General features: G+C 52.7%; 1 protein-coding gene across 3 annotated transcripts in view; it reads right to left on the bottom strand.

The window, feature by feature from the left end:
- Positions 1-20,205, bottom strand: part of Col5a1 (collagen type V alpha 1 chain) — a 155,746-nt gene extending 135,541 nt beyond the window's left edge. For 2 of the 3 annotated variants that reach the window (XM_057755689.1, XM_057755690.1), the window contains exon 1: positions 19,718-20,205. In XM_057755689.1, coding sequence (XP_057611672.1) covers positions 19,718-19,826 — 109 coding nt within the window. In that variant the 5' untranslated portion in view covers positions 19,827-20,205. Of the gene's footprint in view, positions 1-9,565; positions 9,621-19,717 lie in introns of those variants that run through there. The other variant, XM_057755691.1, reaches the window with a different exon arrangement.
- Between the last annotated feature and the right edge of the window lie 5,646 nt (positions 20,206-25,851).

The raw sequence follows: 25,851 nt of genomic DNA, 5'->3' as shown, positions 1-25,851 counted from the left end.
ACGTACAAAGGCAAATGTGTCTGTTGGCCACTAGCTCCTCCCAGCACGGGCAGGCTGGCACTGCCTTTCAATTCTTGTTAGAAGAGACAGCTTTAGAAAAAGAAGGAAATTGGCCCCTGAAGAGGGTTTAACACCTAGTATATACTGCAAAGACAGCAACACGGGGGAGGAAATTAATGGGGGACATTTCAGGTTACAGATGCCAGCCGCCAACAGCCCTACACCCTGAGCACAACGTCATCACGCAATTTTCCAGGTCTGAGTAGGGCTGCTGTTTGATCCTCGACTGTACCCTGTCATCAGACATTTTGCTGGTTCTGCATACAGGTCGTGGCCAGCTATTCGCTTGCTGTTGATAACAGTGAGTAGAGGAGACCTTTCTGACAAGTCTTTCCGTCCCTTCGTTTGATTATCTGTGTGGCTCCAAAATGATCTAATTTGACTGCATGATGCAAAACCATGCTTTGGTCACTGTGACCCTTGGACAAACATCTCACACCACACCCTTGGACCAGGGAGCATTTTTTTCCATTCCCAAAGCTCAGGAACAGTTCTGTGAAGGAGGGAAATGACTCCCAAGGCTGAGGAGCGGGGCTCAGATTCCTTCCTCCACTAAGCGCATGCCACAGCTGAGCGCTGTCCCCTCTCAGGAGTAAATGACATGACTCTCAAGGTCTTCCCGGGAGTAGCTAGGAAGGGCCTCTCCGTGGTACTCTGCAGGATCAGGAGCTGCTGCTGGCCCTCCTGGGTATGAATGAGGATAGTGCATGGGGCTGCACAGAAATCATTAGCATTCTGGACAATGCCTTCCTAAGGACAGGCTGTGGAGGGGCCACTCGTGACGCCCATCTTTCTCCAGCTCAGGCTGGTCCTTCTCCCAGCCTGCTCAGCAGCACCCGGCCCATTCCACTACCTGACAGATGCTTCAAATTGTGATGTGCGTCCCACGCAGTCAACCAGTGGAACACCTGGCAGAGAGAAGACACTAACAGGTCTAGAGTGAGGCATGCTTGCTCAGTGGGCCCCAGCTAGGACTTGGCAAGGACAGATGGCCCAAAAGGGAAGGGAAGAATAGTATCTACTGGGTTCTAGAAGGTTCATGATTTCTGACCAATGGGAGGAGATCTATGAAGCATAGAGCGCATTGTGCTGTTTTCTGTTGTTTTTTGTTTTGTTTGGTTTGGTTTCCTATTACTAGCTCTGTAGACCAGGCTGGCCTCGAACTCACAGAAATCCACCTGCCTCTGCCTCCCAAGCACTGGGATTAAAGGTGTGTGCCACCATGCCTGGCATGTATGTTGTTCTTATTCCTAAAAGTTCATCTACTTGTGTTGACCCTGTGACTTAGAAGCACTTCCCGCATTCTCCAAACTCGGAAACACATTCACCTAAAGGCCTAAGGGACCCAACATGTGTCACAAGCACAAGAAAGGGTCCCAAACTTTAAGCAAAAGTCCCCTGCTGCCTCTCCAAAACTGCAAACAGGGACTCCCTTCTTCGAGGTAGATTGAGCCGCCTCCTCATTCTACCAGGTGAGGTCTGCTCGGGCTTGACACCTGAGAAGCACGCGACCCAGGATGTGGCAGCTGGCTGGTAACTGGGAACTGCGGTAGGAATGGAATTCAGCGACTACAGGGCTCTCCTAGTCCTATGCCTGGCATGTGAGTCAGTGTCTCAGAATTCACCCTAAGGAAACAACCGGAGAGGCAGAGAGGATCTTCTGGGAAGATGTTCATCCAAGCTTTATTTCAACAGCAGCCCAAAGCTGGAAGCAGCCCAGATCCAACTCGAGAGCAGCACTTTGCTCGGCTTCAAGTCTCAGTCCCTGAATATGACACAGGAAGGTGCAGAAAAAAATAACCCAGACATTGTAAGAAACTTTTAGTAAAGCATACTGTTACAACTCTGCTGTCTTAGTTGCTAGCCTGGAACGGTGCCCAGCATGTGAATGAAAGGCTCGCTTGCCACAGGTATGCACACACAGGAACAAACGCAGCACACCCAGACCACTCTACGGTTTTTCTTTCAAGCATCCCCTGGGGTCTTGGAATGTGCAGCCCATGGATGAGGTGAGGTGGCCGACTTACAGTGAGTTCTGAAAGACGTAGGGAAGAACTCTTTTTATTCCTGAATAGATTTATCAGGAGGCAAAATGCACTGTGCAGGAAAGAGGCTCCCATGTCTGCGCAGAACAGATCAGGGGGCCTGCACTGAGGCCAGACACCCCAATTTTCCAAGTGACTCCAAAGGAAGAGTGTGGCAAACTCAGTGTCTCCTCCTGGAAAATGAGTAGATGGAGACTCCCGCCCCAGGCCATGGCAGTTTAGCTGCCAGTTTCACTTCCATGACATCGGGTAAAGGAAAATGCACGATTGACAACCCGCTTCAAGACTTATCCTGGGTTTGCTTCATGAACTTTTTGGTTTGTTTGTTTTGTTTTTGTTTTTCAAAACAGAGTTTCTCTGTGTAACTCTGATTGTCCGGGAACTCACTCTGTAGACCAGGCTGGCCTTGAACTCAAAGAGATCCGCCTGCCTCTGCCTCCCGAGTGCTGGGATTAAAGGTATGTGCCACCACTCAGCAGCTTCATGAACTTTTAAAAATTCCTTTTCATTATGTGCATTGCATGGGCATGTGAGCAGGTGCCCATGGAGTCCAGAGTGGGTGCCACTGGATGCTCCTGGAACTGGAGTTATATGTGGTGTGAGGCTGCTAAAGTTGGCACTGGGAAACAAACTCAGATCCTCTGCAAGAACAGTATAGGCTCTTAACCACTGAGCCATCTCCCCATTCCCTGCTTTAGGTACGTTTAAGGCCACCCATAGCTTTCACTGCTACGTCAGCCCAAAGGCAGCCACCTGACAGTGGGAAAGGCATGCAGCCCAGAGCAGCTGGTTCACACCTCACGGTCTCTGTTTTCTATAGCCGGATATATCTGCCTGCTTCCCAGCAGCACACCTTTGGGACCCTGCGTTCATCTCTCAAAAGAAGCAGGTAAGAAGTGTGGTCTGGGGAGCGGCTATCTGTTCTAGGAGAAAACCTGAATCCAGATATTTGAGCATCCTTTCCCTTGATTGACACACATGTAAGCATGGAGCTGGGTGTTTTCCCTCTGGGAGGGAAGGGTTCACGCTGGGAGGAGCCCTCTTCTTTGCTAGGCTTCCCCTCAAGTTTCTCGAAGACTGGCACCGCTCTGTGAGTCTGAAGCCATAACAAGAAAGTAAACTTTATTCCTTTCTGCACTGTGTCCTGTCCTGTGGATGCACCATAATGTATTCAAATGCTTCCCCTGCGGCCAGGCATGGTGGTGCATGCTTGCGATCCCGGCACCCAGACGCAGGCCAGCCTGGGCTACTTAAGGAGAGTCTTTCTGGACAAATGACTCCTCTTGGTGAACCTGCAGGTGTTTTGAGCCTCTGCTCTTCCCAGCAATGCCTTGCACACATGAGAGGTAAATACAACACACGCAAGGGGCATGTGCTAGGCACATGCATTTTAAGATCTCAACAGCTACCGCCGGCTGCCTGCAGAAGGGGTTTACTTCCCCAGCTGAATGTCCATAGTGTATCTGTGGCCCTGAGGCTTCACCTTCATGCTGTCCTTGTTGATGTTACACAATTTTCACATGTATAAAAGTTCCAAATGGGGACTGGAGAGATGGCTCAGTGGTTAAGAACACCCACTACTCTTCCAGAGGACCCAGGTTCAATTCCCAGAACCCACATGACTGCTTACAACTCTTTGTAACTCCAGTTCCAGGGGACCCGACACCCTTACATAGGCAAAATACCAATGAATATAAAAATAAATAAGTATTTTTTAAAAGTTACAAATATTTTACTTCCTGAGAACTAGTCATACCTTTGACCTTTTTTCATTAATTTGTGGGAACTCTTTGCATATTATACCATCCTGACCCCTTTCCTGCCATATGGCTTCACATTCTTTTCTTGGGGTTGGTGGTTGCTTTTACCCTCCAGCCAGACAGAAAAACTCAAATTATTCTCTTTTACAGTTTCTGAGGTTTATGCCATGCTAACAATGTCATCTTCCCACCCCGCCCCCACTGCGTCGTAATCGTAAACACCTAACTCCCATGCTTTCTTCTAGCAGTTCTGCGGTTTCATTTTTAAAGCTCACATCTTTGATCCATCTGGAACGAATCTAGCACAAAAGGACAGCAGACAGCAGCATCTTTGCCCCAGATGGCTTCTTCATTATCCCAGCCCAGTTCCGTGATTAATCCTTTCTTCCAAAGTCCATGTGAAATTGCAGACTTTATTAGGCCCTAAATTCCTGTCAGTGTCCTGGCTTCTAAGGACAAGGGTCACACATCTCCCACCCGCAGCTGGTTGACTCGCATGGAACAGAGGTCCGCTGCTCACCAGTCCTCCCTCCAGCAGGTTCTCCTCCCAAAATGCAGCCTAGGGAGGCCAAAGCTTCCTCGTCACCCCACCCTTGCGGCATGCTTCTCTGTAATAGGTGACTTGGAATAAGAGGCGTAGGGACCACCAAACGTCCATCACTAGCGGAGATGCTGTGACAAAGCAGGCCTTCACAGAGGTCAGGATGGTGGCGCGAAACTTACAGCTGCCGTGGGGCCTTAAGGTTCTCACCTTCAGGAGGGGTAGCCAAGGGGCACAGAGTCCTTGGCAGAGTGGCTTCAGGATCTGGTCCAGGGCCCAGGTAGCCACTGAGACAAATGCCCCCTCCTCTCTTTATCCTCTGCACTCATGAGCTGTGGTTGGAGGATTACAGTCATTCCCAGCCACATCTTAGTCCTTCTCCTGTTTTCTGAGATAACTGCAAGATTCATCTTAGCCACAACAGGTTAAAGGCCGAGAAGGGAAATGCAGAGGGAGGGACCTTCAGTGCGGTGCAGAGCCAGCTAAACCCTGACTGCTGGTGCTGTCCTAGCCAAACTGACCTATGACCCCTGGGAACCTGACCCAAGTGGGGTCTGTTCTTCCCCCTGGCCTGGCATGAGAACTAGGGGGTGGAGGTAGTGCAAGCCTCATACTGAGTAAAGCCACAGAGCGGGCACACCCGCTCCAGGATGTAGCCCAGCTTTCAAAGACCCCATGGCCCAGCCAGGATGTCACTCTTCTCCTTGGGGCTGTGCCAGCTCTGTGCCAATTACAGCCGTGTGGAGCTCACTGTGTTACACTTCAGGAACAAGGTTCCTTAACCACTCCTTGGCAAAGTCCCATACAGTGCCTTGGACATTGGTGGTACCCACAGAGGCGTTGATGAGTTGAATTTCCAGGTTCAGCAGAGCAGGCAAGGTAGGTGTACAGTAAGTAGCCCCAGGAAAGAGGCAGACGTGGTTCTTCTATGGCTAACAGCTCTGGACTCGAGTGCCACAGTACAGATTCTAGCTTGTATTTGTGGCCCAACAGAGACACAATTAATAACAGTTTCGGAGCTCATTGGCCGGTTTCCACCCAAGCAGGCAGCTATGAGAACCCATCCCTTGAAGAGTTGTGAGAACAGGCTAGGAATGAGATCAGAAGCGAGGTAAAGTCACAGAGCTATGGAGATGGGAGTGAGAGTCCCAGCAAGAATCCCCGCCAGATGAGCTACTCTGGCATCGGCCTCCATGCCCACCTGCGACCTGCCCCCCAGGGATGTAGGAGGGGCCCCACAGGTGAGGATTCCTTAGAGATGTAGAAGGAGCCCACCCGTGACCCCCTGGGGTACATTAAGGAAGGGCCCCACCAGTGAGGTTCAAATTCGAGAGTCACTGGGCAGAGAACTCCACGTGTCCAGCTAAGAGTCAGGATAAGTGAAAAGAAAAACAGAAGCCAGCTTCTCTGTCACCTACAGATGGAGTTCCCTGGGCTGGTAGGGATGTCAAAACAGGAAGGAAGGTGGTAGCTGGAAGGCAAGAAACCGGCAAGTCATGAGAGCTTCACACCGGTCACTCAGTCTGGCACAGCCTAGGGGTGGGGATGCATGGAAGGAGCAGTGGAATGCCAGGGCTGGGTGGATGTGGCTCTGCCCTGGCTGCAACATCGCTAGAGAAACCAGACCAGGAAACAGTTTTATAAGTGACTGGAAAGAGATCAGACTGCCTCTCTGCCGAGGAATTTATCTGTTGGCCAAGATATGGGCCAGGCATGAGCACTGAGGGAGAGAGAGCATGGCAAGGGCCTGGTGTCTTCTGCTGGGCTTAGTCTGAGCGCAGGGAGGGAGGCAGGCTGGGAGCATGCCCGCGTCCAGAGTGAGGAGTTCTTTACAGTCTCACTTCCCACCCGCAAAGCCCTAGATGACAGGAGTTCCTCAAGGGTGGGGCTCAGACATAAAGAAGTAGCTGGGGAAAGTGGGTAGAAGCAGGCAGTATTTAAGTCATTGCAAATCAAGGCTGGGAGTTTTTATGGGGTGTGATGGTGGATCCTGGAATAGATGAGCTGGGGCTGAAAGCGGCAGCTAGGGGAATGAGCACTGACCAGGAGAGAGCTGCGGAGAAGGGCATAGGTCCCAGACGGGTGCCAACCCCACCTCAGGCTGGCTCCTTGTGGGTCTTGCCATCTGAAAAGTCCTTGCAGGGGTGGGGTAGCTACCACCTGGGGCTGCTGAGCAGGGTAAAGGGTAAGCAGAACTTAAGCCGAGAGCTGGGAATGCGGCTCAGCTGGTGGAATGTGTGCCTAAAAGGCACAAAGCCCTGAGTTCGATCCCCAGCACTGTAAAAAAAACTGAATGTGGCAGCATACGGCCATAATCACAACACTCAGGACATGGAAGTAGGGAGGTCAGAAGTTCAAGGTCACTTTGGCTACTTAGTGAGTTTGAGGCTGATCTGAGGTTATAAGAAAAGGTAAAAAGTACCTCACCCCCATGAGGAGACGAGATACGCTTAGCTTTAAGACTCACTGGGAGCATCAACCCGACTGTGCAAAACCTAGATGCCCAGTACCATGCTTAGGCACAAGTCTGCTATTTTTCTGGGCATCAGCGAAAGATCCAGGTTGGTTTAAGTATCCTGGAACCCTGGATCTAGACCTGTGGGTGCAAGGGGACAGTGCAGTAGGATCTCAAGCCAAATATTCTGACCCGCCACATACTGATGAGCAGGTTCCTTGGCCAACCCACAGTCCCTAGGTGTCCCTGGGCAAGCACTGGGCATTCTCTCCCTGCAGATATCAGGGCATTCATCCTAGAAGCCCAACACTACAGTGCTCGGACCACCTTCCCAGGACTCTTGTTCCTGCCCTAGAATGACCTGAGTAGCGTGAGCCAAGCGCTACTCCAACATGGCTACACTCTTATCCAGCAAATATTCTGGAGTTTGCAAGTTACTATCAGCTCAGCCCAGAAAGGATCCACTGGGCACGGCCTATGCTGGTCCGCTGTAAGATCCAGCAAACTCCAGACCTGTCTGGTTCTGTATGGCCTCAACTCTGCCTCCTGAGGTCCCACAAGCCTGTGATGGACATAGACACCATCCACTCCACTCCGCACGTGAAGGCACTGAAGCACAGACATATCATGCCTGACTGAAGTCACACTGGCTGCTACCCAAACCACACCCAATTTTAAAGCGCTGAGGTGCAATGCCACGCTTGGCCTCTAGGTGATGCCTTTCTTTCTCCCCACCACCTCGAGCCAGAGATCTGAATTCCAAGCCTCGGGGGCCACTCCACAGAGCCAGAGCCATGTTTTGCTCTGTCTGTTGGAAATTCTGGTCCACTGGGTGACCTGAAGCTCAAAATGGCTAAGATCACAAGTGTAAGGTGGAATTCCCTCACTTCCTCTTGTAGTGTCCAGGTCACACCAGGGGGCCACGTGGGTGGCCTAGGCAGCAAGCACCAATTGTAGGATCAGAGCCCCACGGGGCATACACACACCAAGACAGCCAGGTCACATTGCTTTCTGAGTTTTTGATTTTCTTTTCTGAAAAGTTCATGATTTAAAGATGTGGGTCACACCCTGCTTGACTTCTCTGGCCCCATCGAGCTACGGCTAAGCCGTACCAGCTTAACTCTTGGCCCGTCTGACTGATGGTTGACTCAGCTCCCATCCAGCAACCCCACCCACCCTCGCCCTCGGCATTTGGCATCCCCTACAGCCCTCTCACCAGCTGTCAGCTGAGATAGAACAGACAGCCCCTACCTGGCCATAATCCCCCCCCCCCCACTATCAGACCTGCTTCCACTAAAATGGAAAGCGTGACTCAGACTCCTAAACACACAGGCTGCTCACAGCTGGATGCTGCTGAGACAAATCCGCAGACTCTCCAAAGGCAGACCAGACCGAGTCAGCCGGGAACCCAGGGCTGAGGCTTTAGGAAGCAGTGCCCAGGGACAGGGACCTGAGCCCCAGCTCTGACAGCACACACAGAGACATGGGGGGGGGGGCATAGAGGACACAGGACTTCTCCCTCGTCCTGCTACCATCCCACACCCTCGCCTCTCAGTCCCTACTACAGTGATGGAGACTCCAAAGAAAGGGAGGAAAGTGACTTAGGTAGAGAGACTGAAATGTCACCTGCCATAGCCTTCTCTACAGGTCCTGACACTGAGCCTGAGTGCCGCCCCTCAGGCTGGGCAGAGTTATTCCCAGAGCACAGATGTCGTCCTAAGGGGTCAAACTGTCCCTCACCAGTGGCAGGGCTTCTGTGGGCCTGGGTCTTTTCAGATTCCCCTACCATCATCCCTCAGGTGCAAGTATCAAATTAGCATATCTTTGGATTGTATGCTACGACATTTGACTTTTCAGAAGCTGCCATTTGAGCGTGAGAACAAAATCATTTTTTGTTTATGAAAACAAAAATCCTTAAGTGAATTCTGGCTTGGGATGAGGGCAAAATTTCCAACAATGTCTCAAATGGCCCCAAACACACCTCTGCCAATTTGTACTGTGCATTTGTACGAACTAGTGTTCTCAGCATTGACAATCATAACATCCGGATATCGAGCAGCTCTGAAAAGCACCGAATGCACTATACATCTGGTGATGACAATATTCAGCCCAGATTTAATCTTCATATAAAGATGAATAAGCATGTCCATCTCATTAGCAAACTTGCTTCCATCTTTAATAGACAGTAAAATATGTCTATAGCAGAGAGTTGTTTTTAAAATAACCTTCCTCACACTTACCAGTAAACATTTGATTTAGGTGCCTATTTTAGATATCTATATATTCAGGGTCACATGAATAGAAGAGAAGGTCTCAAGTAGAACACATAAGAAGCCTGGTTTAGAAGGCGCCATTGGATAGACTAAGCAGGGGTAAGGAGAAAAGTGGGGGGAGAAGTGGGGGACAATGAAAAAGGGAGGGGAGGGGGTAAAGCAGAGGAGGAGAAGTAGGATGGGAAGAGGAGGAAAAGAAGAAAAAGGAGGAGAGTGTAAGAAGGGGAAGAGGAGGAGGCAGCAACCATGAGTCTTACCCTTCACCCTCAGTGACCATGGACAAACGCGCCTCTTCACATGTGGGACATTCCTTCCACCTTAACCCACATGCAAGTTACCAGACCCAGGGGAAGTTTTGGGGGGAACAAGACACCAGAGCCTGCTTGGAACCCCGTGCCCCTCACCCTCTGACCCTCCTCAGTTGTCCTGACCTGATGGCATGGTACCTGAAGGACCACAATGGGCAGATCAGCCGTCTGCTCCCTGTTCTCCAGCCTGTCTAGGGTACAAAGGCAAGTAGGGAGAAGGGCCTTGGCTTTCCCCTAAGGCATCCCACGTGGTCCTCCTGCCACACTCTCCAGGCCCTTGTACAGCAGTCCCTCCGGGAGCCTCCTCAAGGGCCAAGCAGCTGTTTGCAATGGGCCCAGCCCTGGCCCCAAGCAGAGGAGGAGCATGTCCACAGGCTGGACCCGGGGAGTCACAGGGCATCTGAGGACAGGCGGCTCCAAGGCTAGGAGACCCGGGGCTGCCCCTCCCCACACACTGAGCCAGCAACAGTGAAGAAATGGGGCGGGCCTAAAAAGGCAGAAAAGACTAGAGGCCCATTTTCAGTCACCGCTGAAGAACAGGGACCAGCCAGCCAGCCTCAAGCCCGAGTTTGATTATATTAACACCGTGGCTTGGCGGTAGTTTACAGCACCTGTCTGCCAGGGGTAGGGTGGGCTCTCCTGCCTGCACACCATCCCAAGCAGAGATGTTTGGGAGCACTGATATTCATTGCCTGCTTAGACAGCAAGGATGAGACAGCCGGCGATGACCTCCCAGCCTTCAGAGGCTGCACAGCACCCCCAGCTGGCTGGATTCTGGACAGCCAGGTTCCTTTTCTCAGCACCAGGATTATGGCAGAAGGACTCAGCCAGGTGCCCCTCTCTTCACCACCTGTGACTTCAGAAATGCCCAACTAATCTGAGTCTAATTATCTGCAAGTGGTTTGAAGCTGGAGGCCAGCCCCTACATTATGCAAGCCCTTCTGCATGGCATCTATTCGTTCCTTCCAAAGTGGCCAGCCGGCCCTCCCGCTCCTGGGCGAAAAAAGCCTTCTGAACTAACTCCCAGGTGTTTGATGAAGGGGAAGGTGGGACATCCCCAAAGGGTGACCAGTGGGATCCCTGTTTCTAAGGAGGAGCTGAGATGGTGTGGTACTGTACCCACACACAACAGCTCCACACTTCACAAAAATGAAAGGGTGCTCCTGGATCCCAATCAGTAATAAAGACAAGCTACATAACAGTTATGCGACAGGCCATCTGCTACCCACATGGACTGAAGGCAACTCACTGTCATAGCCTTGATGCCCGCAGAAATCCCAGTACCTCCTGCAGCCAGCTCTGCTCCCAAGCCACTGAGATCAGAGAGATGAAGCAGCAGGCACAAGAGCCCGCAGCCAGGCGCACACACATGCTCTCCTGATACACAGGGCCCTTCACTGTCCTGTTCCCTAAGGATCTGCAGAACTTTCTCTTCCAGTGTCTGGCATCCAACCGAGCTGGCAGCAGGGGAAGGCCCTCCCAGGGACTGCCTACTGTGTCCAGAGTTGTCCCAAACTGCCCTCGACTAGTGACTAACACCAGAATTTGGGGAGGGAGTTCCAGAGAGCTTCTTAGAACTGGCCCTGTGGACCCACGTGCACGAGGCAGGGTCTTGGGGCCACTAAGGCTGAGAGTTATGTGTGTGCCTGGGTTATGTGTTCCACCTGCTGGTTTCATTCTGGGCCCCCTGCTGAGCCCCTCAAGGTCTTTTCTGAAGGAACTGGATCTGCCCACCGTCCTATCTTACTTTCCTCAAGCCCAGAGAACAAGGGCATGCTGGGCAGGGTCACAGGCCCTCTGCAAAAGGCTAGCATGCAGCTTTCTGGGGACCAGCCCTCTGTTCCAGGGCATTGCTAGAGGGCGGGAAAGCCCCTGCTGCAGCCGGAGTGGCAGTACAAAAATATCTGGGGTGCAGTTTTCTTGATACGGGCACCATACACAGAGTTCCCATCTTGCATCATATAGCAGACAGTCACGGCAGGTCCTTAGCCCCAGGCTCTCCAGCCAGCATCAGCCTGAGACCTCAGAGCCACACAACCAGGACATAGTCTGTGAAGGCGTCTCAAGCCCTCCTGCTTCAGAATCATCTACAAAAGGGGTGGCTGAGCTGGTAGAAGGGACTGGAGCCTGCACCATCGGCCTAGCCATGGGTGGCTGGAAACAGGGCGGTCCCAGGCTTCCCTGCAGCTCCTTAAGAAGCTCCAAGCAGCACAGCTCCATGTGTGAGACTGCAGGTTCCATGTGTGCCCCCAAACAGGAACATACTAACATCATACGGGTCATACAATGAGGTCAGCTACAGCAGACACTGCGATCCCCATTCAGTTTGCCTCAGAGATGAGGCGGCATTTTATGTCCGCTCTGCAGATGGGAAACCAAGGCATGCTAGATGCTCCTGTTGTGCTAAGTCCCAGTACACAGGGAAAGGCAAGATGCAGGGACCTTCCTTCTCAACCCCCGATTGTGAGCTGGATGTCCAAGGGCGTGGGAAACAGCTGTCCTCTGCCCCTTTGGCCTGGAGCCTCCAGGGCATTGACCCTCTCTAAGCTCCATCTTGGTGACTCTCCTCATCCTTCCCACACAGATGTGTCACCAAGAAGAAAGTGCAGCCTCAAGGCCACTAGAGTGTAGCTTCGCCAGAGCAGACCCACCTAGAGGGAGAGAACCCCTGGCTACTACAGGCAGAGCCTGGAGAGGAAGAGTTCTACCTAGGAAGCTGGCTTTTAGGGACGTGTACCCAAAGACTTACAAAGGAAAACAGGTGGTGTCAGCAATCTGCTTAAGAATTCTGGGGTGTGGGTAGAAAAGCCGTGGGCAGACCTGAAGGTGTTGTAGAATATGGGGCCTTGTTGCACTAAGTCTAAAGTTACCCCCATTACCCTCAGAGCTAACAGACTCTTCTCAGTCATGACATGTTTCAGAACCTCACACCCCATACACTCCAGTCCAGCCCTGATCCCTAAGATCTGCTGGGAAGTAGACGGGAGTTTGTGGAACCTCTGGGGAGGACTGGCTGTACCCCACGGACAGGAAGGAGGCAGTGTCCTGATCTTTCAGTAGGGGAGGCTATATAAAGAAGGGGCTCGCAGGGCATTCCCACCTTCACACCGCTTCTCCCCCACTTTCACACCGCTTCTCCCCCACTTCCACACCGTTTCCCCTCACACGGTTGCCCCAGCCGGGCCTTCCCTGCTGAAACTCAAGCCCTGTCAAGAGACAGCACCTCCCCCAAAGGTCCTCCCCATGTTCTCAGCATCCCAGAGCCTGACTAAATCCAAGGGGTTCTCCTGTGCCCACCATGGCAATTGCAGGCTGTCCCATACTGGGGCAGAGACCGGCATTCCCACATCGTCTGCCACTGCCCTCTGTGAGCTCTGACAATGGAGGATCATTGGCTGGGCTCAGCATGTCAGCTGGGCATATTCCTGAACCACTGTCCTCCCAAAGGAGAAAGCCTCAGCGGTACCCAATCCTGTATCTTAAAGGGAGGAGAATTGTCACTGAGTACCTGGGTAGGGACACATCTGTCTTCCTGAGTTACCCACCTCTGGCTGAAGGAAACAGGGAAGCCAGGCCAAGTCCACCTGGCTGGCTTTGAGTGGGCTGAAGGCCATGCATCACTATAAATGACCATGGTGAGAACTACAAAGAGCAACTGTCATGGCTTCTTGGGACCTGGCCTGGCAGAGCCTCCTTGTACACAATGGAAGGCTCAGTCCCACCCAAAGATGTCTGAGGATCACAAGCACTGTGTGGGTCATGCTGGAGAGCAGGATTAAACGTGAAGATGAACAGGAAAAAGAGCAGCAGGGGAATGTGCCCTCTGCATCCATCAAGGGACACCTACCTTCAACTGCACAAGGGGTGGACCCCAGGGGGCTTCGCACAGTGCTTCTAAGGCAGGCCTGGAAACACAAGTTGGTCTCTGATTGGCCAGTGCTCCATGCGGACTGACAAGCGCCTTCTTTTGGTTCTCCAAAGCCTCTATGGGCTTGGCAGGAACTAGCTCATCTGGACAGGCACCTCCAATAACTGGTGCGGTTTCCAATGACCGTTGAGTATTTTTTCTGCTTCCCGCGTTAACTGCGCTTCACTTGACAAAGTCACCTAAGCGGGTGTCTGTCCCCTCGGTGCATCCCACTCGAGAAGTTCCTGTCAGCCAGAGATGGCTTACCAGTTGCTCACTAATGCCCTGGCACCTACAAAGGCTGTGAGATCTAAATGCCGCCGAAGCCAATTTCCTCACCATAGCCCTAGGCTTCCCCTCTGCACATTGCAGCAGGGTGGCCCACCGGTCCTCTCACCACATCACACTCAGGCTAAGATGCTCATTAGTCTCAATGGGAAGTCAGTTTTTCCAAGCTGTCCCCAGCCACACATACATATCAATATCTTTTTGTGCCATTTATTTCTCCTTTTTAAAGGATGATATGAAACTCCCCATTGTCGAGACATTGGTAAGAAAGAAAAGGATGGAAAACTGAATTTGCCCATAAGAACCCAGCATTAGAGCCCCAGAGATTGCTCTACAGATTATGGATACTTGCTGCCAAGCCTAGCAGCCTAAACTCAATTCCTGGAACCCTGATGATGGAAGCTCTCCTCTGAACACACACACACACACACACACACACACACACACACACACATAAATGAAATACCAAAAAAAAAATGTTAAGAAAGAACTCTATAATTAGGAAGCAAAGGTATGCCCATGTCATGACCAGAAGCATCCCAGAATCTGCCCCTGGATCTCCAAGTTATTACACTTTGAGGAAAGTGGGTCAGTCTGTGGTTCGTGTCTTAGGTCTGAGTCACCAAATAATAGTAACATTTACCACTGATGTGGGGTCATTACTGAAGCTGGGAATATTCCAGAAAAAAAAATGACTGTGTTCATAAGGAACTGAGGGGTTGACGGCTGAGACTACGTGACATGGGGGACAGAAAGAGACCCTGGGGCCTGCAGTTTGCACCCAAGTCTGTTTCTCATCTCCTGTCCTTCGGTTTCATCCCTTCCTCCCAGAGCCGGAAGAGGTGGCCAGGAGCCACGAATGGGCGGGTCCATTCCCACCCCCTGACCCCCAGATCCTCCTCATAGAGAAGTAGCCACAGTGGGAGGGGCATGGAGGTACCTGGTCCACATTGCACACAAACAGACCTCCAATGGCTGAGCCTGGGGCCTCGGGAGAGGTGACAGTCACAAATGAGCACGGTTTCCCATGCTTTCCCCATCCTGAAGATCCAGTGTGGCATTCTAGGGAGACTAGGGGCAGCTAGCTCCAACAGCTTCTAGCCTCATCAAGAACCCCAAAGATCACAATAGAAATGATGTAGCTTGTCTGTGCTTCACCAGGCTCTTATTGCTCTCACAAGAATCTGCTGTTGTTACAACCATTCATCCGCTCACAAGTGGGGAAACTGAGGCCCAGGCCAGCTGAGAAGAATCGGAGTCGGGAAGGGTGTGCAGACTGCCTCACCCATGTCGCTTGTTCTTCCACCTACCACCTGGTCTGCAGGCAGGCCACGTCCCACAGTGACTGCAAAATGGCCTGGTTAGGGCCCAGGCAGGCTCCACCCATTGAATCCCAGCACATCCAAGCTGGGCCCGAATTGCTACAAGCATCTGGCAAAGTGCTGACAGCAGATGAGCTGATTACGTGGGAGAATACAACTAGGTGGGAAGCCCAGGTGTCACACAACACTGCTCTCTTCATCAAACTGGGGGGGCTATGTGGACTAGTCCACCCTGTGGCAGGACCCAGGGCCTGTGGTCATCAGGCGCTCTAGGGCTCCAGGGCTATGAGCATCTCTTCACCTCCCATTGTGCACAGAGCACAGAAACGTCTCAGGACAGCTGTGGAAACACATATGCACATAAGTGTGCTTTCATACTCACACACATATGTGCAGTTACACATACAGTTATTCATACATGCAGGCATAAAGCACATACAGGGACATGGGCACCACATTGGGCAAGCGCATTACACACACACAGTCTTGATGTACACATAGCATCCATGAAAACAACCCTGGAACTGACCTGTCCGGTGCCTTCACACCACACTCCTCAGGTGACTACGATACCACCATGAGGGGTCTGGGCAGTGGGCCATATGCAGATGAGAGCCAGGCCAGAAGACAGGAGCTGCATGGCACCTCCTTTCATATATGTACCCCTCCCCAAGTTTCTTGATGTCCCAAGAGGATTTAGGGAACCCTTCCCTTTTGCAAGTTATTAGAGAGCAGAGATTGCGAGACAGTCCTGCATCCCCAGCCTAAGTCACTGCCTAAGAGGCATTTGCGGAGCCACCCAGTCAGTCTCGGGCCCTCTCAAAGTGACACATGCTCGTCGTTCCAATTTCCAGGAATGAAAACTGAAGCACAGCAACTCATCCTGGCCTAGCTAACCCCTCCACCTCAGAGGCAGAGACAGTACGTGTCAGCTCCTCAGCTGTGCACAGCCCCCGGAGCCACAGCAACCTCACCACCAAGGAATGTCCCCCACAAATCATCGCCAGAGTTCCCACAGGCCAAGTCAAAAGCCTATCTGGTCTGTATCATATCCTGCTAGCACAGTGCCAGGTCCTGCCTCCCATCTTGAGCAGGATGGGGATACCAGAGACAGCTAGCGAAGTTCTGGAGACCCCTACTTCTCTTTCAGTGGCATTTCTGTTCTTCTGGTGTAGGGTCACCGAGGCAGGCAGGAACTGGGGGCCTGCCAACCCACTAATGAGGGGCTTTCCAGCCACGGCAGATGGCCCAGAGTGAAGGTCCTAGGATAAGTTTGGAATATTCAGCTAGGAAGGAGGAACAAGAGGAAGATTAAAGCCAGAGGGAGAAGACCCAGTGGGGAAGGGTAATAAAAAGCAAAGGGGGTCAGGGTCAGGCCACCACGGAGACATCCTTCAAGTTGGTTCCACAGGATCCAGCATGTCCAAGGAGGTATAAGAACAAGAAGAAAGATGTCTGGTGCCAGGAGGGACTCAGAAACCCCTTCACCACCGCCCCCAGCACCTCCAGGCCAATGCAAGCGAAAAGCCTGTGGTACTTGAAGGTTCTGCTGACAGTGAAGTAGCTGGGTGGTCCGAGATGTGGAGACCGACACCCACTGGGTTCCTTTGGAAGGCCACAGACCTCCAAAGGGAAGTGGAAAGGGAGGGGCAGGGGAAGGAGGAGGAAGGGAAGAGTATAGGGGAGGAAAGAAGGAGAATGCAGGTAAAAGAAGCAGAAGGAAAGAGCATAAACTTTGCACTGGCCAAACAGAAGACCCCATCTGTCCCCTTGGGTCCTACCTGGACTGCGCCCCCAGGCTGGGACTATAGTCTAGAGTACTGGCTCTCCCAGGGGAAAGCTAAGAAATGGGTGTGAAATCAAAGACCAGAATGTCAGGAAGGAGGGTAGCCCTTCACTCAGGACTCTGACCAGGTAGTCAGAGGCTCTGCTCATTCACTGTTGAGCTTCTGTCCAGACAGCTACCAATGAACTAGCCACCAGCATTAACTGTGCCCAGAGTCATCAATGGGCAGGTTGGACAAGCCCACATTACAGCAGTGTCCTGGGGTTGGGGAGAAAACGCTTGGCACACTAGGCACCGCTTGCCATCCCTGATGTGCCGTGAGGGGACCAGGTTAGAGCCTTACAATCTGCTCAACATTCCCCTGCGGGACAGAACAGGCTGATGAAGCAAGGCGATACAGAATGGAGAAAGAGACCTCCAGCCAGAGGCAGGGGCAGGCATCGGGCATCAGCTGGCCTCCGCTAAGGGTGTGGCTATGAGGAGCATCCAGAAATATCTACAGGGTGGGGTGGAGAGGCAGTCTCTGGCCAGCGCTGCAGGGCCAGCCTCCAGGACAACATCATCAGGGAAAAGGCTGTGAGCTAGCCCCACAGCTGGGCAAGAACAGCTGGAGGGGGCCCCATAGCTTCAACCCTGCAGCCAGAGTAATACAGTCTGACAGACACAGAGGGCTTCTACAGGGAGCTGAGTTCCTCCACCAACTGGAAGTAGCAGGGAAAGTGAAGGAGGGCTGGAAGGAGGACAGAGGAGGGAGGGAGGACCCAAGGATGTCCCTGTAGCCAACTCATTGAGTCACAGGAAATTTAACCATTCAGGATCTGTCAAGTCTCACAAAACTTGGCTGCCTTGCCCTGCAAATTATTGCAAAAAGAAGTCATGTGACTTGAGCTCACCAATAGCACATGGAGGAGATGACCTCAATTTCCAAATATTGGGGTCACGTTTCATTTCCCATTACCCCCCCCCCAGCTAAGACTTTTAGCAGCTCCCACTGCAATCTGATTTCCCACTCCTTCACACACTTGGCCAAGAAGGAGGCTCAAGAACTGTGCTCACAGAAAACTCAGAAAACATCTGGCAGATCCCGAGAGGGAGAGAAGAGCAGAGCAGGGTCTGCCTGGACTTTCTCCTGACTCGCCTGCCTCGAAAGTGGACCGCTGTCCCTCCAGCCAAGCACTGAGAATGACTTCAAAGTGGGTCCCACCACAGGAGCAGGAGAAAGCCTCCTAGAGCCCACCCAGAAACCAGTTTCTTTGCATACTTCAATAAGCCTTTTTTGTTGTTGTTGTTCAAAGCAAAAAGTCTAACACCACAGCTAGGACCCAGGCAGCCCCTTCTGAGTGGCCATACCCTCCCTCAACAGCAAAGGGAAGGAGGGGTGGGGGTGACCTAGCACAAGGATGGAGAGAAGCAGAGAAGTGGGTGGCCACAGGGCAGAGCAGGGCTGGGTGATGCCAGGAATGCCCTACCTATGCCCACAGTAACCTCAGCTTCTGGGGTGAGGATTTCACTGAAGTATTCCCTCCTGAGGTTCTAGGAAAACCCCAAAAGAGGAGCCAGTCAGGGGTGAGTGCCAGGGGAGCATTGTGGGAGTGGGGGGAGGTGGGAGACTGACCCCATCCTGTCTCTCCTTCACTTTTCTGAAGGACTCCATCATCCCCTACTTATAACTGAACCCTGCAAAAATCCAGGTCAGTTGGTCTAAGTCACAGTAAAGTGGGCATTAGCCAAGCTCTCCCTCCATCCCCCAAGGCCCTGGATCCCCTTCCAGGCCACTTTTGTTTATATCACATACCCACTGGGCACTAATGATGCCAGGAAGCAGGAGAAGAATATTATAATTGGCCATGGAGCATGGAAAATGATTCCCCCACTAGTCCTGGAAGTGCCAGCTAAGAAGAGACTTGTCCTGGACACAAGCTGGCCAGTCCACTGCAGCCACCCGCTGTTCTGCAGCCTGAACTCCTAACCACCTTCTCCTTCCCTATCAGCGCATGCCTGGATGCCTTCCTGCCCTAGGCCATGGTGGTTAGGGATCTGGGAAGATTTATCTCACAACTAACTAACAAAAGTGATGCTGAGAACAGCATCGCTGCCCAGACGTGTGCTTGGAAGTGTTGGAACCTAGACAGGGACAGTAAGTGCCTCCCTGATTCTTTCCAAGGGATCAGGGCTCCTTTGAAGGGCCCATCCTGGCAGGAGGAGTCTCACATCTGCAGATCATCTGAGCAGTTCCCAGTCCAGACTCCAAGGCCCTCTCCTGGCCCGGCTCTCCGTTCAATCCATCTTTGGGCAGAGAGCCCAAGAAAACTACCTCTAAAGGGGTTAGGAGGTTTGCGGTCTGATTAGGACCAGAGTTGGCCTACTACCTAACAGGGCTCCACAGTGCCTCCTGAACGCTTGGCGGGGACTACAGGGAACCCCGTCCCCTGGGAAAGTAGAGAGTCAGCCCAGACAGCGGGAGGGTGTGTGCCGAGGGAAATCCAAAGCTGGGGATTCAAACTTCTGGGATCCCTTTCACCCCCAGGAGTCCCCAAGGAATTGAATGGCTTTGACTCTAGGGGGCGGCCCTTCCCAGCTTTCAAAGGGGAAGTTTCTACTGAAGGGCTGCGTGGGATGGATGCAGCGGGTCGCCTGTGATGTGGGACAGGGAATGTGAGGTTTGGGGACAAAAGTGTGACCACCTCTGCTCGGATCTAACACGAGGCGAACTCTTCCTTGGCTCGCGCGACAGCCCCACCCAACTGGCCCGTTTGAGGAGGGGGCGGTACGCCCGCGGGGATGGAGTTGGCCGGGTTCCCTCTCCCGGGCCCCCAACGAATGGTATTCGTTGTCTTGCCCGGTGCATTCCACAGGCCAAGGGGGAAAGTTCTGCAGGCTCAGAGGAGGCCGGAGGCGAAAGCGCCTAGGATGACAGCGGCGCGTTCTACAGTCCCAGAGGCCCGGTCCCCCCGAGTCCTGAGCGCCCTTACCTGCGCGGCTCGGAGGCGGCGCCCACAGCAGCAGCAGGAGCAGGAGCAGCGGCGAGGACAGGAGCGGGGCGCCCGGGCGCGCAGCTTTCCAGCGGGTGTGTACGTCCATACCAGCGGGGTGAGCGGGCCGGGGAGCGGGGAGGCGCACACGATGCACGGGACCTGGGACACGGCCCGGGTGGCGGACACAGAGAGAAGCGCGACAACTTCAGGGAGTCATAGGAAGCTCGGCGCCCCCCTTATCTCCCCCGCGGCGGTGTCTGTCCTGGAAGGGGCGGCGGGCGCGCTCGCCCACGGCGAGGGGATCGACTTTGGCCCGGGACGGCCGGGACCCCCTCGCTGGCTGCTCGCGCGCGCCCTGTCCTCCTCCTAGTCCCTTGGCCTCCTCGCCGCTGCCACCCCGCGACCCAATCCCCGTGGGCGCTCAGCTGGAGTGAGGTCCTGCGCCAGCCGCGGGGACGAGGAGTGCGGACCTCGCCTTCGGCGCCCAGCACTTTTTCCCCTTTCCCTCCCTCCCTCACTGCTGGCAGACACGGCGGAGGCTGTCGATCCCCAACGCCCGCAGCAAATCAGAGCCCGGCGCCCCGCTCTGTAAAGCCGGCCCCCGCCTCCCACTGGGCGCCGCGGGCGAGGGGGTGGGGACAGCGGGCGAGTCGCGGCGAGGAAGGGGCTGGCCCGGGGCGGGAGCGGACGTGGGACGGGGGCGGCGCCCCCCGTTCTTTCTCCCCGCAATGGGCGGCGGCCTCCGGAGCCCGATGGCCCACCCTGGTTCTCTATTCTTCCCGCCCCAGGTGCCCCGACGTGGACAGACTCCAAGAACCAGAGTTGAGCCCCCCGCCCCACTCCCTGGCCAAAGTTTGTTCGCTTGAGTTCAAAAGAGAGAGATTGCCCTACCAGGGCGAACTTTCTCTTTAAGGAGGAGTTCCGAGAGCTCCTCTTCTGGGCGGAGACTCAACTAGCAACTCATCCAGAAGGGGCTCCCTAGATTGTGACTGACAGATCAACCTAGCGTTAGGGACCCGCCTTCCACCTTTCCCCCAACTAGATTGTCAAGGATGCCCAGAGGGGCCTCAAGTGGACATAGGGGAACCACATTAGTAGATGAAGTTAGCCTCAAATCCCACTCCACCCTCTGCCTACTGTCCCTGGCGGCCCAGCCACTTGTAAGGAAAAGGAGGCCAAGGGAGAAGTCCCCCTCCAGAGCTGACAGCTCCCCATTCAGAGAGAAGAGAGACAGGAGTTTCTCCCAGATTTCTCCAGGCCCAGGAGGTCTGACTCACGGCCCTGCCCTTCTCCAAGAGCTTCAGGGTTTGTTTAGAAAGAATCAGAGTGAATTAAGAAGGCTTTCAGACTCAAAGTCATTGCTGCTTTTGAACACATTGCAGTCAGGGAGGATTTTGGAGTAATGGGGACCTGACTGGGACTCCTTTCTTCTCTTACATCTTCAGACCGCTGTGAGATTCCCTAAATGCCCTTACTTCTCATCATTCTTCCAACCAGGAGGGTACAGGCAGTCAGGGGGTAGAGGCAGCCAGGGGGCAGAAGCAGTCAGAGGGTACAGGCAGGCAGGGGGCAGAGGCAGTTGGGGGTACGGGCAGTCAGAGGGTAGAAGCAGTCAGAGGGCAGAGGCAGTCAGAGGGTACAGTCACCGAAAGGAATAGCTAGGATGGCCATGCTCTGGTTCTTGAATCTGAACATCGGTGACCAGTACTAACTTCAGCCACACTTTGCTTAAGTGTGGGACATACCCTACAGTGGTCATCGCACAGTGCATAGAAGAGAGGAGGAGGGTTGGGGTGCAGCTCAGAGGCTGTGTAAGAAGGCAGCACACAGAGAGGAGAGGGAAAAGCAAGCACGAGAGCACAAGCAAGATGCAGATACAAACCCAGGCAAGGTGCAGTAAATGTTAAACGTCACCTCGTATAGTTCAGATGAATGGTTAGGGAATCCGTGTGTACATGTGTGAGTTGTATGAATGGCAGTGAGATGTATACATGTGTGTATATGTATACATGTGGGGCATGTACATATGTGTATGTTGTGTATACTGTGTGCCTGTGTGTGCATGTCGTGTGGGATGTGTGCATGCATGTGTACATGTAGAAGGTATTGTGCACAGATGTAAAGTATATGTGCATTGTGTAAGATGTGTATGAGTTAAGTGCATGTGTTCGTGTGTGTGTTACATGTACTATATGCATGCAAGTGTGTTGATGAATCTGAGACCTCTGACCTCTCCTTCCCATGCACCTCACTGAATGAAACTTTCTCTCTGGCACTCCATAAGGCCCCGCCACACCCCTTTGATCTGGAGTGGCCCTGCCCCTACCTACAAGAAGATCAGCCTCTCCCTGTGGACAGGTAGTGCTGCCACAGGTCAGCAACATGGTTCCCAGCAATGTGGCCTTCCCAGTTCTACCTTGGGGAATACCTCGCTTTTCCCCAAGCACACATGAGCTTCTCTTCTGACAGTCTGGAAGCTGGCCCCTGAGAAGCCAACTTAAGTGTATATTCCAAGGTCCTGGAATGTTCTTGTCAAGAGCCATGGGAAGCTTGGGTTTGTGGCTCATGACACAGACATGTGCTGGACAGTTTTATGTCAACTTGACACAAGCTAGCGTTATCTGAGAGGAGGGACCTCATGAGAATATCTCTGTAAGATCCAGCTGTAGGGCATTTTCTTGATTAGTGATTGACTGGGGAATGGCCAGCCCTCTGTGGGTGGTGCCATCCCTGCGCTGGTCTTTCTGGGTTCTATAAGAAAGCAGTCTGAGCAAGCCATGGGGAGCAATCCAGGAAGCAGCCCCTCTCCATGGCCTCTGCATCAGCTCCTGCCTCCACGTTCCTTCCCTGCGTGTGTTCCTATTCCTTTGATGATAAATTGTAAGCCAAATAAATCCTCTCCTCCCCAAGTTGCTTTGGTCATGGTGTTTTGTCAAAGCAATAGACACCCTAAGATATATGTTTTATCTTCTCTGAGGAGTAAGCCACACAGTGACTGGGCCATGCTGGCAAACAAAGTTCCTAATGGGGTCCAAACCTGAATTTGGGAGAAATGAGTTCCTATCTCACCAGGAAACTCAGAGAAAAAAATCTCCCAGTTGGGTGCTTTGATGTAGGTACAGAATGGTAGGAAGATGGGCTACCTTTCCATTGTTGAGTTCCATGGGGATGTGACAACCTCAGTTATCTGTGAGACTTTCACCAAGGTCGGCTGACACTGCCCCACACAGTCCCCAAAATACATCAGGTCCACATAACAAGAGAGCTCAATCATCCCATCTACAAGGGGAGAAAGCTGCAAGTCAGAGAGGGCAAGGGTCCTGTCCAGAGCACCAAATCTATGACTCAGTTCACTGTGGCAGAGCCAAGATGAGTGCCCAGTCCCCGCAGCTGCTCACTAGGCGCAGGATTCTTGTGGTTTTTTTTTTTTTAATTTTTAAATGATTTATTTAACTTTATTTTATGTGTATGGTGTGAAGGTGTCAGATCTTGTGGAACTGCATTTTCAGACAGTTGTGAGCTGCCATGTGGGTGCTGGGAATTGAACCCGGGTCCTCTGGAAGAGCAATCAGTGCTCTTAACCGCTGAGCCATATCTCCAGCCCCCTAGGCACAGGATTCTTATCCTTTCCTGGTAGACAGACTCCAAACGCCTGCCTCCCAGCAGGAGCATCCGAGCCATATCCTGCTCAGGCACAGGCAGCCCCATACCCAGCATCCTCCTGTGCCCATTGGCATCTCGCTATAATGAGAGTCCTTGGAAATCTACTCGTTGTTCGGCCTGTTTGCCAGCTTGACTTTAGGCTCTAGGGGCCTGCAAGCTATCTGTGGACCAATCTACACCAGGCATCAATGTTGCACCAGGGTCCATGGTCACGGGAGTAGTTTGTGCTTTCATCTTTCTCTTTCCGTCTCGCCTGGCCCTATGCACCTGCTAGCAGTGTGCCAAAATGGAAGGGCTACATCCAGTGCCCACTGCATGTCCCAGCCAATCACACACACCATTACCCTTTGTTGTAGAACACGGTCCTGCAAGCAAAGCAGCTGCCATTATCATCAGTTGTGGCCACTTGCAGGAGTCCATCATGGTTAGACTTGTGGACTATTGTTGTGCTCTCGGGGAAGGAGGGGGTGGGGAAGGTCATTGGGCCTTTCCCTGAGACTCCAGGGGAAGAAGAGGCAAAGGGGGAGGTGTTTCTCTCCTCCTCAGAACGTATGGAGTATCCCGGACAGTTGTCCTCAGGTAGGGCTCCGCTGGCCCTCCAGCAGGTCACAGGCCTCTGTGGCTCTACAGTAGGTACAGAAAGTCATGGATTAGCTGTGGCTCTGAGTTATGGATAGGGATATTCACACCAGCAGGGTTGCCTTTGTGTTATGCCCAGGGAAGAGCTCTATCCATCCATCCTTCAGCTGGTATTCAGAGGTCAGGCCAATGCCACAGTTGCACATGCCACTACTGCAAACCCTGGACACATGAGATGCTTGTCCCCTGTGAACAGAGGTGGTGAAACTGACTCTGGGATTCCCAAAAACTCAAATGAGAAGTTAAGCCGCAGGTTTGGGACAGAGGGGACAGGATAGCCCTGATTTTTTCCCTCTGTGTGTCCAGCCACTCCCTGCACCAAGCTGTTTCCATGTCCTGTTCACCAAGACTGGCTTCTTTAACCTAGTCTGGCTAGCCTTTCCCCACCAGTGCCAAACAAGCCTTTGAAAAATGATGGGATTTCCAGACAAAACAGCCCAGGAGACAGTAGGCTGACTTTTGGCATGAAAAGCAAGTTTGCAGAGAATCAGACGACAGCGTCCTGAGATGCGTTTTCCAGACGGTGGCAGCTGGCGCACGGACCGTCTCCCGTAGTCTGTTTTACAGAGCCGGCTGGAGACTGCGGGCCAAGGAAAATGTCCATGGGAGAAATTCCTGTTTTGTCTCTTTAAGAACCGTCTGCAGAGGTAGAGATAGCACCATACTGCAGATGACTGTCCCCAGGATCAGTGAAGTCACCAAAAATCATCTAAATCCCTGTTTGTCTGTGACTACCCTCCTACACAAGACTCTGATCTCACCAGATCTGCCCCGCAGGACGGGATGTGCATGCTGGCCAGGATTGTGGGCAGCTCCTGCCGAGCCAGCCAGCCCTTGTGTAAGGAGTTTGGGGATGGATAAAGTTCCAGGAGGAAGAAGCCTTGTGGCACCTTGCACTCAGAAAGCAGTCACTTCTAGGAAGGTGTACGGATTAGTCTTTGTCACCTTGACACAAACCACAGTCATCTAGGAAAAAAGAACCTCAACTGAGGAATTTCCTCCCCAGATTGTCCTGTGGGCATACCTGTGCGTCATTTTTTTGATTGTTGATTGATATGATTGGTATCGGAGGGACCCACTGTGGATGGTGCCATCCCTAGACAGTTGGTCCTGGGAGATACAGAAAGGATAGTGGAATGTGAGGTTGGGAGCAAGCCAATCATCAGCGTTCCTCCATGGTCTCTGCCTCAGTCTCCATCTTCCAGGTACCACTTGAGTCCCTCAGTGATGGACGGTGCTTGGGGCTTGTAAGTCAAATAAACCCTCTCCTTCTTAAGTCATGGCATTTATCACCACAATAGAGAAACAACAGAGCAGAAATAGAGGAGATCTGGACTAGGGATGGGAAGGCAGGGTCAAGGATGGACAACAATGTCCTGGAACTCCAGGGAGCAAGGGCTGCAGGGGCCCACATGTAGTATGAAGCTGCAGTGGGCTGCGTTCAGGCCACCCCGGCTCCCGCATTGGCTAGCTTATGCCCCGAAATAATTACACGGGAACTGTATTCTTTTAAACACTGCTTGGCTCATTAGCTCCAGCCTCTTATTGGCTAGCTCTTACATATTGATCTAACTCATTTCTAATATTCTGTGTAGCACCACGAGCTGGCTTACCAGGAAAGATCTTAACCTGCGTCTGTCTGGAGTGAGAGAATCATGGCCACTGCCTTACTTGGCTTCTTTCTCCCAGCATTCTGTTCAGTCTACTCCGCCTACCTAATTTTCTGTCCTATCAGGGGCAAGCAGTTTTCTTTATTAATTAACCAATGAAAGCAACAGATAAATACAAGACCCACCTCCATCACCCACAGATAATGCACAAATGTCGCC

Source organism: Chionomys nivalis, chromosome 22 (assembly GCF_950005125.1).
Source record: "Chionomys nivalis chromosome 22, mChiNiv1.1, whole genome shotgun sequence".
NCBI classification, from domain to species: domain Eukaryota; kingdom Metazoa; phylum Chordata; class Mammalia; order Rodentia; family Cricetidae; genus Chionomys; species Chionomys nivalis.
Note: the sequence above shows the minus strand (reverse complement) of the source record. Positions and strands in the feature narration are given on the sequence as shown.